The sequence below is a fragment of the Ranitomeya variabilis genome, chromosome 1 (genome assembly GCF_051348905.1).
Source record: "Ranitomeya variabilis isolate aRanVar5 chromosome 1, aRanVar5.hap1, whole genome shotgun sequence".
NCBI classification, from domain to species: domain Eukaryota; kingdom Metazoa; phylum Chordata; class Amphibia; order Anura; family Dendrobatidae; genus Ranitomeya; species Ranitomeya variabilis.
Window position 1 is genome coordinate 549,879,054 of NC_135232.1, and position 20,341 is coordinate 549,899,394.

General features: G+C 49.8%; 1 protein-coding gene across 1 annotated transcript in view; it reads left to right on the top strand.

Moving 5' to 3' along the window:
- Positions 1-2,007: 2,007 nt before the first annotated feature.
- Positions 2,008-20,341, top strand: part of PYGO2 (pygopus family PHD finger 2) — a 28,634-nt gene continuing 10,300 nt past the window's right edge. The window contains exons 1-2 of the mRNA XM_077255590.1: positions 2,008-2,211; positions 8,238-8,287. Of these exons, the coding sequence (XP_077111705.1) occupies positions 2,151-2,211; positions 8,238-8,287 (111 nt within the window). The 5' untranslated portion in view covers positions 2,008-2,150. The remainder of the gene's footprint in view (positions 2,212-8,237; positions 8,288-20,341) is intronic.

Here is a 20,341-nt window from a genome sequence, read left to right on the forward strand (position 1 = left end):
GGGGGTCTAGTTTCCAAAATGGGGTCACTTGTTGGGGGGTTTCCACTGTTTAGGCACATCAGGGGCTCACCAAACGCGACATGGCGTCCAATCTCAATTCCAGCTAATTTTAGCTTGAAAGAGTCAAATGGTGCTCCTTCCCTTCTGAGCCCTGCCATGCCCCCAAACAGTGGTTTCCCCTCACATATGGGGTATTGGCGTACTCAGGACAAATTGGACTACAACTTTTGTGGTCCAATATCTTGTTACCCTTGTGAAAATAAAAAATTGGGGACTAAACGATCATGTTTGTGGAAAAAATATGATTTTTTATTTTCACGCCCGGGCGTTATAAACTTCTGTGAAGCACTTGGGGGATAAGAGTGCTCAACACACATCTAGATAAGTTCCTTAGGGGGTCTAGTTTCCAAAATGGGGTCACTTGTTGGGGGGTTTCCACTGTTTAGGCACATCAGGGGCTCACCAAACGCGACATGGCGTCCAATCTCAATTCCAGCTAATTTTAGCTTGAAAGAGTCAAATGGTGCTCCTTCCCTTCTGAGCCCTGCCATGCCCCCAAACAGTGGTTTCCCCCCACATATGTGTATCAGCGTACTCAGGACAAAATGCACAACAACTTTTGCAGTCCAATTTCTCCTGTTACCTTTGAGAAAATAAAAAAATTGTTGCTAAAAGATCGTTTTCATGACTAAAAAGTTAAATTTTCATTTTTTTCTTCAACATTGCTTTAGCTCTCATGAAGTGCCTGAAGGGTTAATAAACTTCTTGAAAGTGGTTTTGATCAGCTTGAGGGGTGCAGTTTTTATAATGGTGTCACTTTTGGGCATTTTTTTCTATATAGACCCCTAAATGTGAATTCAAATGTGATGTGGTCCCTAAAAAAAATGGTTTTGTAAATTTTGTCGTAAAAATGAGAAATTGCTGGTCAACTTTTAACCCTTATAACTCCCTAACAAAAAAAAAAAATTGTTTCCAAAATTGTGCTGATGTACAGTAGACTTGTGGGAAATGTTAGTTATTAAGTATTTTGTGTGACATATCTCTGTGATTTAAGGGCATAAAAATTCAAATTTGGCAAATTGTGAAATTTTCAAAATTTTCGCCAAATTTACATTTTTTTCACAAATAAACGCAGGTAATATCAAATAAATTTTACCACTATCATGACATACAATATGTCTCGAGAAAACAATGTCAGAATTACCGGGATCCGTTGAAGCGTTCCAGAGTTATAACCTCATAAAGGGACAGTGGTCAGAATTGTAAAAATTGTCCCCGGTCATTAACGTGCAAACCACCCTCGGGGCTTAAAGGCTTCATGCCTTTAAGCCCCGAGGGTGGTTTGCACGTTAATGCGTTTATTTCTGAAAAAAAAAACAGAAATTTGGTGAAAATTTTGAATATTTCACAATTTTCCAACTTTGAATTTTTATATTCAAAGTTGGAAAATTGCGAAATATTCAAAATTTTCACCAAATTTCTGTTTTTTTTCAGAAATAAACACATAATGTCAAGGAAATTTATAGGGCACGTCACCACTCTCCGTCTTGGCTTACAGATACTGAGGTAAAATACTCCACACACTGCAGGTGTGAACGTGGCCTTAGTATTTCGGAGGCTGGTTAGTCGCAATGTCAGGCAGAGGCCCGTGCAGTCAGCAGTCTCTAGCTGCAGTCACTGCCGGCGGGGATGCTGTGCCCGCCGCGCACCTCAGCCATTCTTCCCCACCTCGGGTTACTAGTGCACCAGTCCGACCTACAAGCAGCGAGGAAAACATGGCCGGTACCATTCACATAGTGGGGGCCACAGGCAATAGTAATTAACCATCTAGCGGAGCCTTAGAGTGATGACCCGCTCTGTCTGGTTATTGATATGATGGCGCTAGAAGAACTACAGTCAACTCAGTCCCGCGTTCTCTGCCGCCGTCCTCGAAGTCTCAACCTACTCTTGCCAATCGATGGTATTACCCTAGCAGCTTCCGGTGCGCTCTTGGCGTTTCCGGTTTTTGTGCGAGCGAGACATTGAGGCTTGTACCTCTGCGCCCGGAAAGTGAGGGAAGAAATTGCGACATATAGAGCACTGAGGCCTGCACACTGACGGGGCACCGGGGACATGCCCGGTGTGTAGACTTCGGCCCGCTTTCTCCTCTAATGGCCGCGGACCAGGACAAGCTGGAAGGTCTCACACTCCCCGGCCGCAGAGCCAAAGCCGGTGAGACCGGGCGAGCGTCAATGTGTGTGGGGGAAAGGGACTGACTATCAGGGGGAGGGGCAGAGGATTAGGGGGGAGGGAAGGTCTGAGGATCAGGGGGAGGGGCTGAGGATTAGAGGAAAAGGGGCTTAGGGTCAGCGGGAGGGGCTGAGGATTAGTGGGAGGGGCTGAGGATTAGTGGGAGGGGCTGAGGATTAGGGGGAGGGGCTGAGGATCAGGGTAAGGAAAAGGCTGAGTTTTAGGTGGGAGGAGGAGCAGAGAATTGAGGAGGGGTTGAGAATTAGGAGGATGAGGGGTGGAGATTTAGGAGGGACAGAGGATTAAGTGGGAGGGGCGGCAAATTAGGTGGGAATAGGATTGGTGGGATGAGGGGCGGAGGATTAGGAAAGGGCAGGAGGATTGGGGAGGAGAGTGAGGATTAGTGGAGTTGTGGAGGATTAGGTGGGAGGATTAGGGATAGGAGGGGTGTAAGACTCGCGGGATTGGAAGGAGGTTTAGGGGAAGAGGGGGATTGGGGAGAGGAGGGGCGGAGGATTGTTGGAGGAAAAGGGGCAACGTTTTAGGAAGGGCGGAGGATTAGGGAAGTAAAAGGGGTGAAGTTTTAGGAAAGGCATAGGATTGGGGGAGAAGAGGTGAAATTTTAGGTGGGCTAAGGAGTGGGAGGAGTGGCAGATGATTAAGTAGGAGGCGCAGAAGGTTAGGGGGAGGGGTGGAGAATGTGTGAGGAGGGATGTGGGGAGGAGGGGCGTAGGATGTGTGGTTTAGAGGGAAGGAGGGGCGGAGGATGTGGGGAGGAGCAGTGGAGGATGTGGGGTGGAAGGAGGAGTGGCGAAGGATATGAGGGGTGTTGAGATGTGGGGCAGAGGATGTGAGGGTCGGAGGATGTGAGGGGAAGAGAATGTGGGGTGGAATATGTGAGGCAGAGGAGTGACAGAATGTTGGGAGGAGGGATGGGTGGGGAGGAGCGATGGAGGATGTGGGGTTGAAGAGCGGTGAGTGATGTGGTGAGTTTGGACAGAGGATGTCGAGGGTTGGAGTCTGTGTGGTGAGAAGTGGAGGATCTGGGGTGGAGGGGCAGAAGATGTAGGGGGTGGAGTGAAGGATGTGGTGGATGTGGTGGGGTGGAGCTTGGGTGGTGAGGAGGGGCAAAGGATGTGGGGGGTGGAGTGGAGGATGTGGTGAGGAGGGGCAGAGGATGGGTGGAGTGGAGGATGTGGTGAGGAGGGGCAGAGGATGGGTGGGGTGGAGGAAGTGAGGGGAGGCAGAGGATGTGGGGGTGAAGTGGAGGATGTGAGGAGGGGCAAAGGATATGGGTGGAGGATGTGGAGGGGCGGAGTCTGTGTGGGGAGAAGAGGAGAATGTGGTGAGGAGTGGAGAATATGGTGAGGCGGGGCAGAGGATGTGAGGGTGAAGTGGAGGATGTGGGGGTGTAGTGGAGGATGTGAGGCGGGGCAGAAGTTGGGGGTGGAGTGGAGGATGTAGTGAGGGGCAGAGGATGTGGGGTGGAGGATATGGTGAGGCGGGGCAGAGGATGTGGGGGTGGTGTGGAGGATGTGGTGAGGCGGGGTGGAGTGGAGGATGTGGTGAGGCGGGGTGGAGTGGAGGATGTGGTGAGGGGGCAGAGGATGTGGAGGGGCGGACGCTTTGTGGGGAGGAGTGGAGAATGGTGAGGAGGTGCAGAGGATGTGGATGGTGGAGCGGAGGATATGGTGAGGAGGGGCAGAGGATGTTGGCTGTGGGGGTGGAGGATATGGTGAGGAGGGGAGAGGATATAGGGGTGGAGAGGAGGATATGATGAGGGGCAGAGGATGTAGGGGTGGAGTGCAAGATGTGGTGAGGAGGGGCAGAGGATGTGGGGGGTGGAGTGGAGGATATGGTGAGAGGCAGAGGATGTGCGGGGTGGAGTGGAGGATGTGGTGAGGAGAGGCAGAGCCTGTGTAGGGAGGAGGAGTGGAGTATGTGGTGAGGGGCGACGGATTAGGTAGGAATATGATTGGTGGGATGAGGGGAGTAGGATTGGGGGAGGAGAGTCTGAGGATTAGTGGAGTTGTGGAGGATTAGATGTGAGGATTAGAGGGAGGAGGGGCATAAGACTTGCAGGAGAAGGGGCACAGGATTAAGGGGAGGAGGGGTTGAGGATTAAAGGAGGAGTGGTGGATTAGGTGGTAAGAGGGGCAGAGGATTAGGCGGAGGATTGGTGGACGATTAGGAAAGGAAAAGGCACAGTTTTAGAAAGAGTTAGGGGGCGGAGGATTGGGGGAGGAGAGGCTGAGGATTTGTGGGAGAGGCTGAAGATTAGGGGAGTAGCGTAAGATTAGGGGGAGGAGGTGCTGAGGATTAGGGGAGTGGTGTAAGATTAGGGGGGAGGAGGGGTTGAGGATTAGGGGAAGGGCAGTGGATTAGGTGGTAGGGGTGGAGGATTGGGGAGGGGCTGAGGAGTAGGGAAGGAAAAGGCGGAGTTTTAGGAGGAGCGGAGGAATAGGTGGGAGGAGGAGCTGAGAATTAGGGGGCAGGGGATGAGGGGCGGAGGATGGGTGGGTGAGGATTAGGGCAGATACAGACTGCCGTATTACTCGTGCGACAATCGCATCGTACTTCATGGACTGGCCTGGCACCTCTCCTGAACTAAGCAAGACAGCGTGATGGATTACTATGCAGCTGTCAAGCTCAGGTCAGGAGAGCCGGCAGCCAGTACAAGGTTTACATTATAATGCGATTCTCGCACGAGAAATACGGCAGTCTGTCTCTGCTCTTAGAGGGAGTAGGAGCTGAGCATTAGGGGAAGGAGGATTAGGGGGGAAGAGGGGCTGAGGTTTAGGGGCGGAGGATTAGGGGAGAGGAGAGCGGAGTATTGTTGGAGGAAAAGGGGCAACGTTTTAGGAAGGGTGGAGGATTAAGGGGCAGGAGAAGTGGATGATTAGGGAAGCAAAAGGGCAGAGTTTTAGGAAGGGTGGAGGATTAGGGAAGTAAAAGAGGTGAAGTTTTAAGAAAAGCATAGGATTAGGGGGAGAACGGTTGAAATTTTAGGAGGGGCTGAGCATTAGGGGAACGGAGAATTAGGGGCAGGGCAAAGGATTTGGGGGTAGGGGAAGAGTGGCAGATGATTAAGTAGGAGGCGCAAAAGATTAGGGGGAGGGGTGGGTGATTTGGGGAATGAGGGGGCAGAGAATGTGTGAGGAGGGATTTGGGTAGGAAGGGTGGAGGATGTGTGGGGTGGAGGGATTGGTGGGAAGAAGGGGCGGAGGATGTGTGGGGATGAAGGGCGGAGGATGTGGGGAGGATTGCCGAAGGATGTGGGGTGGAAGGAGGAGGGGCGGAGGATGTGGGAGGAGGGGCGAAGGATATGAGGGGTGGAGGGATGTGGGGTGTTGAGATGTGGGGCAGAGGATGTGAGGGTAGGAGCAGCGGAGGATGTGGGGTGGGGGAGGAGGGGAAGAGGATGTGAGGGGAAGAGAATGTAGGGCAGAGCATATGTGGGGTGGAGGATGTGAGGCGGAGAATTGACAATGTTGGGTGGAGGGATGGGTGGGGAGGACCAATGGAGGATGTGGGGTTGAAGGGGCGGTGTGGGTGGAGGATGTCGTGAGGTGGGACAGGATGTGGGGAGGAGATGTGGAGAGGAGTGGCAGAAGGTGTGGGGGTGGAGTGGAGGATGTGGTGAGGAGGGGCAGAAGGTGTGTGGGTGGAGTGGAGGATGTGGTGAGGAGGGTCAGAAGATGGGGGTGGAGTGAAGGATGTAAGGAGGAGGAGTGGTGGATGTGGTGGGGTGGAGTTTGTGTGGGGAGGAGGAGTGAAAGATGTGGTGAGGCGGGGCAAAGGATGTGGGGGGTGGAGTGGAGGATGTGGTGAGGAGGGGCAGAGGATGGGTGGGGTGGAGGATGTGAGGCGAGGCAGAGGATGTGGGGGTGGAGTGGAGGATGTGGGGAGGAGGGACGGAGTCTGTGTGGGGAGAAGTGGTGAGGAGTGGAGAATATGGTGAGGCATGGCAGAGGATGTGGGGAGGAGGAGTGTAGGCTATAGCGAGGCGGGGCAGAGGATGTGGGGGTGTAGTGGAGGATGTGAGGCGGGGCGGAGGATGTGAAGGGCAGAGGATGTGGGGAGGAGGAGGAGTGGAGGATATGGTGAGGCGGGGCAGAGGATGTGGGGGTGGAGTGGAGGATGTGGTCAGGGGGCAGAGGATGTGCGGGGTGGAGTGGAGGATGTGGTGAGGCGGTGCAGAGGATGTGGAGGGTGGAGTGGAGGATGTGGTGAGGAGGGGCAGAGGATGTGGGGGTGAAGTGGAGGATGTGGTGAGGGGGCAGAGGATGTGCGGGGTGGAGTGGAGGATGTGGTGAGGCGGGGCAGAGAAAGTGGAGGGTGGAGGATGTGGTGAGGCAGGGCAGAGGATGTGGGGGGTGGAGGATGTGGTGAGGCGGTGCAGAGGATGTGGGGAGTGGAGAACGTGGTGAGGAGTGGAGAATATGGTGAGGCGTGGCAGAGGATGTGGGGAAGAGAAGTGTAGGCTATGGCGAGGCGGGGCAGAGGATGTGGGGGTGTAGTGGAGGATGTGGTGAGGCGGGGCGGAGGATGTGGTGAAGGGCAGAGGATGTGGGGAGGAGGAGTGGAGGATATGGTGAGGCGGGGCAGAGAAAATGGAGGGTGGAGGATATGGTGAGGCAGGGCAGAGGATGTGGGGGATGGAGGATGTGGTGAGGCGGTGCAGAGGATGTGGGGAGTGGAAGATGTGAGGCGGGGCAGAGGATGTGGGGGTGGAGTGGAGGATGTGGTGGGGTGGAGGATATGGGGGTGGAGTGGAGGATGTGGTGATGTGGGTCAGAGGATGTGTGGGATGGAGTGGAGGATATGGTGAGGCGGGGCAGAGGATGTGGGGGGTGGAGTGGAGGATATGGTGAGGCGGGGCAGAGGATGTGGGGGGTGGAGTGGAGGATGTGGTGAGGCGGTGCAGAGGATGTGGGGAGTGGAGGATGTGGTGAGGTGGAGTGGAGGATGTGGTGAGGAGGGGCAGAGGATGTGGGGGTGAAGTGGAGGATGTGAGGGCAGAGGATTTGTGGGATGGAGTGGAGGATATGGTGAGGCGGGGCGGAGGATGTGGGGGGTGGAGGATGTGGTGAGGCGGTGCAGAGGATGTGGGGAGTGGAAGATGTGGTGAGGCGGGGCAGAGGATGTGGGGGTGGAGTGGAGGATGTGGTGGGGTGGAGGATATGGGGGTGGAGTGGAGGATGTGGTGAGGTGGGTCAGAGGATGTGGGGGATGGAGTGGAGGATGTGGGGTATGGAGTGGAGGATGTGGTGAGGAAGGGCAGAGGATTTGCGGGGTGGAGTAGCGGATGTGGTGAGGAGGGGCAGAGGATGTGAGTGGAAAATGTGAGGATGTGGAGGGGCGGAGTCTGTGGGGAGGCGGGGCAGAGGATGTGATGGGTGGAGTAGAGGATGTGGGGCTTTAGATGAGAAGCTGTGATGTGTGGAGGAGGAGAGAGGCAGGAGAACAGGAGACGTGTGGGCAGTAGGATAGTTTGCGTAGGAAGAAAAGTAATGTCAGGCACTGTTGCTGTGCACACAAGTGATATTTGTAAAGGGAACACATTAGCGATCTAGTGCCCCTGTAAGTCCCTCATGGATAGCGCTTGAGTACCAGCTGGGGGAGTGGCAAGTGGAGGCTGCAGCTTCATGCCCCTCTTTATGGCCTCCGTCATTCAGTTGCCTTTTACCAGAACTCCATTGATGGTTGCCATGATGTAGATGAACGAGCAGGCATTCCCGGGTCCCTTTCTAATGAATAGTTGGCCTGTCAGCCATTACTGTGGTGGTTCCTCCATAGATCCAGTAGCTTGTGATCATTATGGGGGTATTCCAGCCCTGCTTGCTTCCACATTGGGGTTTGACATCCTGCTTATAGGTGTGATTCTGGCAGACGACTTCATCCGTGCTGCTTACTTGATGGGGGACGAGTGGCACATGAATACCCTTCTCATATAATAATGTCCTGGCACATAATTATGACCTCATTGGTCTTCTTGTGTTTTTCAGGCATGCAAATGAAGAGCCCAGAGAAAAAACGCCGCAAGTCAAACACTCAGGTATGGAGAACAGGGGGTTGGGAAGAAACAGAGCAGAGAGTAAAAGGGATATTCACTAATGGTCACTTTCCGAAGGTTGGGGCCCTCCACTGTCTGTAGGCTAGTCTCTGTCTCTCAGCACTAAAACCCCTGTTCAGTGGTCCTAGGTGCTGGTGGTCTCCATTGTCCAATCCTCTACATTCATCACGTCATTAGCAGCAGCTTCTGTAATTTTCAGGGACCTTAGTCCTTTCTGTGTGATACTGGAGGAGATGATGATGATACACAGGGTGTGTGATACTAGAGATGATGGTACACACGGTGTGTGTGATACTGGAGGAGATGATAATAAACGAGGTGTGTGATACTGAAGGAGATGATGGTACATGGAGTGTGTGATACTGGAGGAGATGTTACATGGGGTGTGTGATACTGGAGGAGATGATGGTACACAGGGTGTGTGATACTGGAGGAGATGATGGTACACTGGTGTGTGATACTGAAGTAGATGATGATACACGAGGTGTGTGATACTGGAGGAGATGATGATGATACACGGGGTGTGTGATACTGAAGGAGATGATGGTACATGGGGTGTGTTATACTGGAGGAGATGATACACCTCGTGTGTGATACTGGAGATGATGATGGTACATGGGGTGTGTGATACTGGAGGAGATGATGATGGTAGACGGGGTGTGTGATACTGAAGGAGATTGTAGACGGGGTGTGTGATACTGGAGGAGATGATGATGATGGTAGACAGGGTGTGTGATACTGAAGGAGATGGTAGACTGGGTGTGTGGTAGTGAAGATGATGATACAAGGGGCGTGTGATACTGGAGGGAATGATGATGATACACGAGGTGTGTGATACTGGTGGAGATAATGATACCTGGTTGTGATACTGGAGGAGATGAGGATGATACACAGGGTGTGTGATACTGGAGGAAATGATGATACACAAGGTGTGTGATACTGGTGGAGATGATGATACCTGGTTGTGATACTGGACGAGATGATGATGATACACGGGGTGTGTTATACTGGAGGAGATGATACACGGGGTGTGTGATACTGGAGGAGATTATTATGATAAATGGGGTGTGTGATACAGGAGATGATACACAGTGTGTGATAGTGGAGATGGTGATGATGATACACTGGGTGTGTGATACTGGAGGAGATGATGATACACGGGTGTGTGATACTGGTGGAGATGATCATACCTGGTTGAGATACTGGAGGAGACGATGATGATACACGGGGTGTGTGATACTGGAGGAGATGATGATACACGGGGTGTGTGATATTGGAGGATATGATGATGATAAACGCGGTGTGTGATACTGGAGGAGATGATGATACACAGCAGATGATACACAGGGTGTGTGATACTGGAGGAGATGATACACGGGGTGTGATACTGGAGGAGATGATACACGGGGTGTGTGATACTGGAGGAGATGATACACGGGGTGTGTGATACTGGAGGAGATGATTATGATACATAGGGTGTGTGATACGGGAGATGATGATACACTGGGTGCGTGATACTGGAGGATATGATGATACACAGTGTGTGACAGTGGAGATGGTGATGATGATACACTGGGTGTGTGATACTGGAGGAGATGATCGTACACGGGGTGTGATACTGGAGGAGATAATGATACACTGGGTGTGTGTTACTGGAGAAGATGATGATGATACACGGGGTGTGTGATACTGGAGGAGATGATGATGATACACAGGGTGTGTGATAGTGGAGGAGATGATGCACGGGGTGTGTGATACTAGAGATGATACACGGGGTGTGTTATACTGGAGGAGATGATAACATGAGGTGTGTGATACTGGAGGAGATGATCATACACGGGGTGTGTGATACTGGAGGATATGAAAATGATACACTGTGTGATAGTGGAGATGATGATACACTGGGTGTGTGATACTGGAGGAGATGATGGTACACGGGGTGTGATACTGGAAGAGATGATGATGATACACGGGGTGTGTGATACTGGAGGAGATGATACACGGGTGTGTGATACTGGAGGAGATGATGGTACACGGGTTGTGATACTGGAGGAGATGATGATTCACGGGGTGTGTGATACTGGAGATGATGATGGTACTCGGGGTGTGTCATACTGGAGGACATTATGATGCTACACGAGGTGTGTAATACTGGAGGAGATGCTACATGGCGTGTGTGATACTGGAGGAGATGATACATGGGGTGTAATTGTAAGAAATAAAATTGGCGCACTACCAATATATAATATATCAGGGGTGCAAACTAGTGGTAATTGTAACGCTCGCGCCGAGACTGGTTGACGCGGGCGCCTGGGGGTGTGGCCCCACTGGACCACAGACCGAACTTCCTTGGAAGGGGCGTAACTAAGTAGCTTCCTAGGCGTTCACTGGAGCCTCTGATGGTGAGGACAGACTTGTGCAATAGGAAGCTACCAGGTACCACTCCAGGGTGGAGTCGGACTGTGGATGCTGATCCCACCGGGGACAAGACACAGGCAGGCAGGCACGGTTGTGGCACTGGCTGACAGATGGGTTTGGCAGAGGCCCAGACGGGCAGACTGGCTTGACGGAGATACAGGCAGGCAGACGGGCACGGCTGCCACTCAGGCGGGCACGGCTGGCACTGACAGACAGGACTGATACTCTGGTAGGAACTGGTATTCAGATGGTTGTATGGAAACAGGTAAGAACCTGTTCAGACTGGAGAACATAAAGAAACAGGTAGAGACCTGTACGGCAAGTTGCAGAATAAAGATAGAGCAAGAGTGGAAGCAAAGCAGAATCACAGGAGGCGGAGTAAGAGCAGGAGGTGGAGCTAAGAGTAGAGAAGGAGAAGGCAGAGCTATGAGTAGAGAAGGAGAAGGCAGAGCCAAGGACGGAGCCGCTGGAGGCGGAGCCAAGAGCAGAGACGCTGGAGGCGGAGCCAAGAGCAGAGATGCTGGAGGCGGAGCCAAGAGCAGAGATGCTGGAGGCGGAGCCAAGAGCAGAGATGCTGGAGGCGGAGCCAAGGGCAGAGATGCTGGAGGCGGAGCCAAGAGCCAAAACCGCAGGAGGTAACGCCAAGAGCAAAAGAGTGCAGAACCACAGGTTGTGGCAGAACAGAGCAGAGAGATGCAGAACCACTGATAGTGGCAAGCAGAGCAGAGAGATAAGGCGGAGGTACACACAGCAGAGTGGGAAATGACAAATAAAGAACAGGAACGGACATAGACCAGAGTTCAGACAGGAACGGACACGGATACACAAACAGAACACAGATGAAGGCCTGCAGTATTGCAGCCCTCCGTGACAGGAAACAGACGACCTGGCAGCTCAGTAGCAAATGCTAACTGAGAAGAATAGTTTGCTCAGGCATCCTCCAGTGGGTGAGGATGCCTTAAGTATCAGAGGCCTCAAGGCTATTGCCCAGGAACACACCAGGGAGGTGCACACAGTCTCAATAAGAATCCGGAGTGGCTGGCGCCGCCCCCCTATGCACCCAGCCAGGAAGTGTACACAGAGCAAGCCGCCATGAAGCACATGGCATGGAACCGGCAGCAGACAGATCTCACAGCATGGCACTGGGTGAGTGAGTTGATGTGACGGAAGGCCATGCAGTGATGCCGGCAGGGTTGTTACAGTAATATAGTCTAGTAAGAACAAAAAGAGCAAGAAAACCACCATGGAGAATGCACTTCACTACTGGATGATGTATAAAAAGGTAAACTTTTATTTGACAAACCGCATAAAAACAATAACAACCAACAACCCCCCACACACATATGATATCCTGCAAATATACAGGTGTATGGAATAATATAATATAAATGTACCAATACACTCCTGATAATGCACATAGAAGCAACAATAATGCTGACCCAACACCTGGATTCGTGAATTATTGCAAGGCATTTTATACTGCTCTTTTGATACCGTACCCCACACTTCCCCTGACGAAGCCGTCCGTGTAACGGCGACAACGCGTTGGGCTTTCCCCCTCCCACGCCTTCCCGTTCCCCTTCCCCTGGTTCTGCACCCTGGGAGCTGGACGCCTTGTTCCTCGTATACATGTTAGCTGGTTCCGTGGTTCCATTCTCATGTGCAGCCTTGACTATCTTGATTCGGTTACTTGTGGTATACCCATCCCTGTGAGTGCTGACAGATTGCTCAAAAAAATTCTTGTTTTGCACTCTCATTGGCTGTCACGTGGCTATTATAGCTTTTGCCACAGATTATTGTTCCTAAATATTTCTAATATCAGCACATTGTTTGCTTTGGGCGCACCAGTCTCCCTTGTGATTTTTGCATTTTATTGCATAATTGTTTTGTATTATCCTAGCTCCAGGATTTCTTTCCATCATTAGGGGTGGTTAGGGGTTATTGTGATCCAGGTGTTGGGTCAGCATTATTGTTGCTTCTATGTGCATTATCAGGAGTGTATTGGTACATTTATATTATATTATTCCATACACCTGTATATTTGCGGGGTATCATGTGTGTGTGTGTGTGGGGGGGTTGTTGGTTGTTATTGTTTTTAATTGTTTTTATGCGGTTTGTCAAATAAGAGTTTACCTTTTTATACATCATCCAGTAGTGGTGTGCATTCTCCATGGTGTTTTTATTGCTCTTTTTGTTGATACATGGGGTGTGTGATACTGGAGGAGATGATCATACACGGGGTGTGTGATACTGGAGGATATGAAAATGATATACGGTGTGTGATAGTGGAGATGATGATACACTGGGTGTGTGATACTGGAGGAGATGATGGTACACGGGGTGTGATAATGGAAGAGATGATGATGACATACAGGGTGTGTGATACTGGAGGAGATGATGATACACGGGGTGTGTGATACTGGAGGAGATGATACACGGGTGTGTGATACTGGAGGAGATGATGGTAGACGGGGTGTGATACTGGAGGAGATGATGATACTGTGTGTGTTACTGGAGGAGATGATGATACACGGAGTGTGTGATACTGGAGGAAATGATGATGCACGGGGTGTGATACTGGAGGAGATGATGATACACGAGGTGTGTGATACTTGAGGAGATAATGATACACGAGGTGTGTGATACTGAAGGAGATGATGGTAAATGGGGTGTGTGACACTGGAGGAGATGATACACGGGGTGTGTGATACTGGAGGAGATGGTTATACACAGGGTATGTGATATTGAAGGAGATGATGGTTCACGGGGTGGGTGATACTGGACGAGATAATAATACATGAGGGGTGTGATACTGGAGGAGATGATGATACACGGGGTGTGTGATACTGGAGGAGATAATGATGGTACACGGGGTGTGTGAGATACTGGAGGAGATGATGATACACGGGGTGTGTGGTACTGGAGATGATGATGATACAAGGGGTGTGTGGTACTGGAGATGATGATGATACAAGGGGTGTGTGATACTGGAGGAGATGATGATACCTGGTTGTGATACTGAAGGAGACGATGATGCACAGGGTGTGATAGTGGAGGAGATGATACAGTTTCTCCCGCCCACCATTCCAGGAGTAAGCAGCACTGAACATGAGCTCCTGAACTTTCAGCACTTCATAGCTTGTAATGAGGAAACTTTTTAAGACACAACCTGGAAAAATTCATACCTGTGGATTACAGAAGTGAGCTGGACTGAGCCGGACTAAAGATCTTTATGAAAAAGGAGAAAAAATAAGTTTTAAAGGACAAAACAAGAATCTCCTGGTGGACAGACAGCATCCAGAGGACAACACCCTCAGGTAGGACCATCCTCAGCCTCATCACACTCGTAGACTTGCTAGAACTTAGAACTGTCAGAAATAAGGATTAGAATTATAAAAATGGAAAATTTAAATCTCGAACAGAACAAAGTAAATGCAGATAGCAGAGAGCCAGGGACACAAGCCAGCAGGGGGTCAGAAGAGCAGTCCTGCAGTGAAAGTCATAAAAACTGCCACAATTAGAGAAAACCCAGAGACCCTCTATGCTGACTTAACATCTAGTGAGAAAGATAAAAAAAAAAACGTGTTATTCTTCACAGAGTATCTCCTGGCCTGGCACACCACCGTGTGCAAACAATATAAATATACAACCAAGTCTGATATCAATAATGGCCAGCAGAACAGAGTCCGAAACCATGAAGATGACGAGTGCAGCTCACTTACCATCACTCTGTATAACAATGGCACCGTCCTGGTACAAGGGACGGAGGACAATCTGGAGCAATTTGAAGACAGGTTCCCTCATATTAAACTCCAGGCCCAAACTCACATAGAACAACAAACCCCAACCACCACTGATGTCCGCACCCCTAAGCCACCTCTGATGTCAGCAGCACTACATAGACCTCCAGAGACACCACTGCTCCCAATGCTTCACACCCCTCACCCCAGACCCTCAGAGACTGTCTATCTCAACTAGAAAGAGACTTTGTACAATTTAAGGAAGAACATCTGAGAAACACTGAAGACAGATATGCTAATGACCCAGCAATTAATGAGATAAACAAACTGAAATGTGAATACAGCTCGGCTCTGCAGGAAATAAGAGTAGCAATGTGTGAACTGCAGCAAGAAAATGCCAGACTGAGGCAGGAGATAGAAAAGTTACAACCACCAACCCCTGGACATCTGAGCCAGGAGGGGGCCATGGAAATGAGGAGTGCAGAGGACCTAACCTCCACTGGCCAGGAGGCTGAGAGGCCTAATAAACCCAATATGGAAGAGCCTGAGTCTAATAAAAGGGAGACAGAAATAAGACCCATAGTAGAGAGAGGAGAACCTGCTACCAACGTAATCTCCAGCATAGACCCCCATCAGCAGCCACACCCCCCACCCACAACGTCACAAAGTTCTGATTCCGTCCTCATAATGGACTCAAATGGGAAATACCTGAATACACGGTGGCTATTCCCAGGAAAAAGGGTGAATAAGATCCGCTGTGCAACTATTGAGCAGGTGACAGCAGTCATCAATAATCCACGGTTTACCAACCCAAGCCATATCATTATACACACCGGCACAAACAACCTGCCAGACCAGCACCAGCAGATCCAAGGACAACTTTCCCAACTAGCAAAGACGGCACAACTAAAATTCCCTGACAGCAAAATCATTCTGTCATCTCTGCTCCCAAGAAAGGATATATCCAACCACTCCATCCAGAATATTAACATGGACCTAACTGCAAGATTGAAATCTGTGCCAGGAGTAATTCTGGCACAGCACCCCTACATAAATCACCATCACCTCTATGACACCAAGCACCTGAATAAACTGGGGTCAGCCTTCTGGCCAAAGAGCTGAAGGACATTGTACTAAACAGGGACCCTAGCCTGGATCCAATGCCAACCAGAATCTCATGAAAATACCCTCAACAATGAAAAGGCAGGAAGCCACAACTATATCTAAGGAAGCTGGAAACAAACACCCTCACCCAAAATCAGACCATCAGAGGAGGAGACCACCATGGAGGAAACCACTGACCTCACATAGAGAAATACAAAACAGGCATCCAGAGCAGAGATATACAGAACAGAGCTATGGAGGAGATAAGGACTCTGCTCAACACATTGTGCAGGAAACTAATGGGACTGGATGGAACCAACATCATTACTAAACCAGTCAGAGATCCGGTGTGTCCTACACAGCCACACTCATTACAAGGTATACACACACAAGTGATATAAAAAATGACTTCACTTAATTTAGCAGCTGGAACATCCAAGGCCTGAACACCTCTGTGTTTGGGTGTAAAACAAATGACCCAGATTTTATACAAAGACTGAAACCCTGGTGCCCATCGGATACAGGGAAATCTGTGTCCCTGCGCTGAAAAATAAGAACATTAAACAGGGCCGCTGCTCAGGAGGAGTATTGATCTGGCATAAAGAAGAGCTCCACCAGTACATCAAACCGATGAAGAGAGGAGACAGCCACATATGGTTTAGAATCAGCAGCTCCATCATCACCCTCTCAGTCTGATGTCTATGTCTGTGCCATCTATATAGCACCACCAGAGTCACCCTACTTCAATCCAGAGAGCCTTGAGATCTTACAAGAAGAAGCTGCCCATTTTCAGGCCCTAGGCAAAGTTCTCATCATCGGAGACCTCAACTCAAGAACCAGGAGAGAAAAAGACTTTCTGACCACAGATGGAAACATCTACATACTTGGAGCAGAGACTGACAGCCATGACTCAGTACATATGGAGAGAAACAGCTACGACAGTACATTCAAGAAAAGTGGCAAAAAGATCCTGAACCTATGTAGAAGTTTAGGACTTCATATTCTTACTGACTGTACCAAGGGAGACTCCCTAGGAAGATGTACATTAGACTCCCATGTAGGAAGGAGTGTAGTAGACTACGCCATTATAGATATGGACATATGGACATGGAAAATATCTGCGGGTTCATAGTCACCCCACAAACGTACCTGTCAGATCACAGCCAACTTCTTCTGTACATAAAATCTACAAAGAAACCATCGGCACAAAAGCCTCAGCAGAGCGGCCTCTTCATCCTGCCTCCATCCTATAAATGGTCCAAGACGTCAGCAATAAAATATCAAGAGACTCCCAGCAGACCCAGAATAAAGGAGATGCTCCACCACTTCTACAAGTACAAGCCTAACCCAGAAGGAGTGAACCAAGCTACAAAACAGCTCAGTGATATATTCTCTACCATGGCCGAACTGTCCGAACTTTAAAAATTCAACTATAAAAGGCCAAAAGAAAAACAGACCAATGGTTGGTTTGACAGAAAATGTAAAGCCATACGGAAGACCCTGAGAATAGCCTCAAACAAGAAACACAGAGACCCCAACCATCCGGTGCCTGAGGGATGCCTACGACACCATAAAAAGGCAATAGAAAACCATCCTCAAGAGGAAGAAGCAAAATTAAATCTCCATTAAACTTAACCAACTCCAAGATGCCCTCCAAGACAACTCCTTCTGGGAACTATGGAACCACATGGGCACAAAAATCAAGAATAACAACATCCATATCCAAAATGGCAATATCTGGCTTCAGTAGTTCAGAGACCTCTACAAAGACATCCCGAAGGAAGAACTAAACCAAGAACAGAAAAACATAACGGAAAAACTAAAAGCTATGGAGGAAAAAGTCAAACATTTCCAAGACCCACTGGATACACCAATTGTACTACAGGCAGTTCCAGAGAGAATCTCTTCCATAAGGTGTAGAAAAGCAGGTAGCTCGGATGTAATCCCACCAGAAATGCTGAAATATAGCCCACCGGAAATACAGGCAGCAATGGTTAAACTGTTCAGTATTGTGCTGAGCGCTGGCTACTTCCCTCATACCTGGAATCAAGGCCTCATCTCGCCCATTCACAAGAGTGGGGACAGATACGACCATGCAAACTACAGAGGAATGTGTCAGTAGCAACCTGGGGAAACTGTTCAATAGCATCTTGAACAAAAGGATCCTTAATTTCCTCACCGAGCATAACGTCCTCAGCAAAAGTCAAGCAGGGTTCATGCCAAACCACCGCACTACTGACCACATCTACACCCTGCACAGCCTCATTCAGAGCCAAGTCCACAACACAAAGCACGGGAAGATGTTCGTTTTGTTTTGTGGATTTTAGAAATGCTTTTGACTTAGTGTGGCACCCAGGCCTGTTACTGAAACTGCTGGAGAGCTGATTAGGAGGAAAGACCTATGATGTCATCAAAAGCTCCTACACCAAGAACCACTGCAGCGTGAGCGTAGAACGGTAGAACGGCTGATATCCACTAGAGCCGGGGAGTCAAGACGTGGCTGCACCCTAAGCCCAACACTCTTCAATATCTACTTCAATGAGTTGGCCACTGCTCTGGAATCTTCCACGGCACCAGGTCTCACACTCCATGACGCCCAGGTGAAATTCCTGCTGTATGTAGATGACCTACTGCTGCTGTCACCAACTGAGAAAGGTCTCCAAGAAAACATGAAAATCTTGGAGAAATTTAACTCCGCAAAGGTACTACCGATCAATGCAAAGAAAACCAACATCATGGTGTTCCAGAAGAGAATGCCAAGACCGAACCAGCACCTTCCATTCATGCTAAACAACTGCACTCTTACAGAAATGGACAAATATATCTACCTGGGCCTGGAAATTCAACAGTCAGGGAGCTTCAAACAAGTCATAGAGACCCTGAAGGACAAGGCCTGCAAAACCTTCTGTGTTCCATCTGAAGGAAACTCAACCATCTGAAACCACCAGTGAGGGTCTGGCTAAAAATCTTCAATGCCATAATCACCCCAATCCTCCTGTACAGCAGTGAAGTGTGAGGCCCTCACACATATCCAGACTGGTCAAAGTGGGATTCCAGTCCAACAGAAATATTCCACCTGGAATTCTGTAAACTCTTTCTCCAGGTCCATCGGAGCAGCACCGACAGTGCCTGTTGGGCTGAGCTGGGCAGATTCTCACTGCATCTAGCAATCCTGAAGAGGGCGCTGTCCTTCCAGGCTCACATACAAAGTAGCAACCCAAGCTCCCATCACCATAAAGCCATGCTACATATAGGTGGTCCCCACAAACCAGGACTCCTAAAACAACTCCTCCAAACCCAACCTGACTGAACCATCAACCAAAACAACCTGACAAAAGCCACAATCGGGAAGATGGTAGAGGAGGGGCAGAAGAGGTATGTCAGTGTCTGGACGAACGAGATCAGCAGCTCACAGAAACTGACCGTGTGCCAGACTCTACGGAGAGACTACAGACTGGCTCCATATCTGGAGAAACTCTCGGACCCCAGAGACCGCCAGACCCTGAGCCGGTATAGACTCAGTGCCCACAATCTGGCCATCGAGATCGGCCGGCACAGACAGAGCTACAAGCCCAGGGAGGACAGACTGTGCCTACACTGTGACCTGGAGGCCCTGGAGTATGAGACCCACTTCCTGCTACGCTGCCCCAAATACTCAGCAGTGAGGGACACACTTCAGGAGACTCTTCGATCTCTTCCTGGATTTCAGATCCATGAAGGAAGAAGAGAAAACATATATCCTGCTGGGGGAAGAAGAGAGCGCAGTGGAGATAGCAGCGCAGTATGTGAATGCGTGCCATAGACTGTGAGAAAGACAGCCATGATATGCTATGGACTTCCTTAGCCCCCACCCTGTACCCCATCCATCGTTCCCACAGTCCCCACCCATTATCCCCACAGCCCCTATTCCCTACTGTACACGTGCTTTGGCAAAACTAATGTTTATTTCGTCCTGCCAATAAAGCTTCTTTGAATTGAATTGATTATACATGGGGTGTGTCATACTGGCGGAGATGATAATACACGGGGTGTGTGATATTGGAGGATATGACGATGATACACGAGGTGTGTGATACTGGAGGAGATGATGATACACTGGGTGTGTGATAGTGGAGGAGATGATACACGGGGTCTTGTGATACTAGAGATGATACATGGGGTGTGTGATACTGGGGGAGATGATACACCGGGTGTGTGATACTAGAGGAGATGATGATACATGGTGTGTGATAGTGGAGATGGTGATGATGATACACTGGGTGTGATACTGGAGGAGATGATGATACACAGGTGTGTGATACTGGAGGAGATGATACTGGAGGAGATAATGATACACTGGGTGTGTGTTACTGGGGGAGATGATACACGGTGTGTGATAGTGGAGATGATGATACACAGGGTGTGTGATACTGGAGGTGATGATGATACACAGGTGTGTGATACTGGAGGTTATGACGATGATACACGAGGTGTGTAATACTGGAGGAGATGATGATGATACACAGGGTGTGTGATAGTGGAGGAGATGATACACTGGGTGTGTGATACTGGAGAAGATGATACACGGGGTGTGTGATACCGGAGGATATGATAATGATACACGGTGTGTGATAGTGGAGATGATGATGATACACTGGGTGTGTGATACTGGAAGAGATGTTGGTACACGGGGTGTAATACTGGAAGAGATGATGATACACGGGGTGTGTGATACTGGAGGAGATGATGCTGGAGGAGATGATGATACACAAGGTGTGATAGGGTCATTCCATGT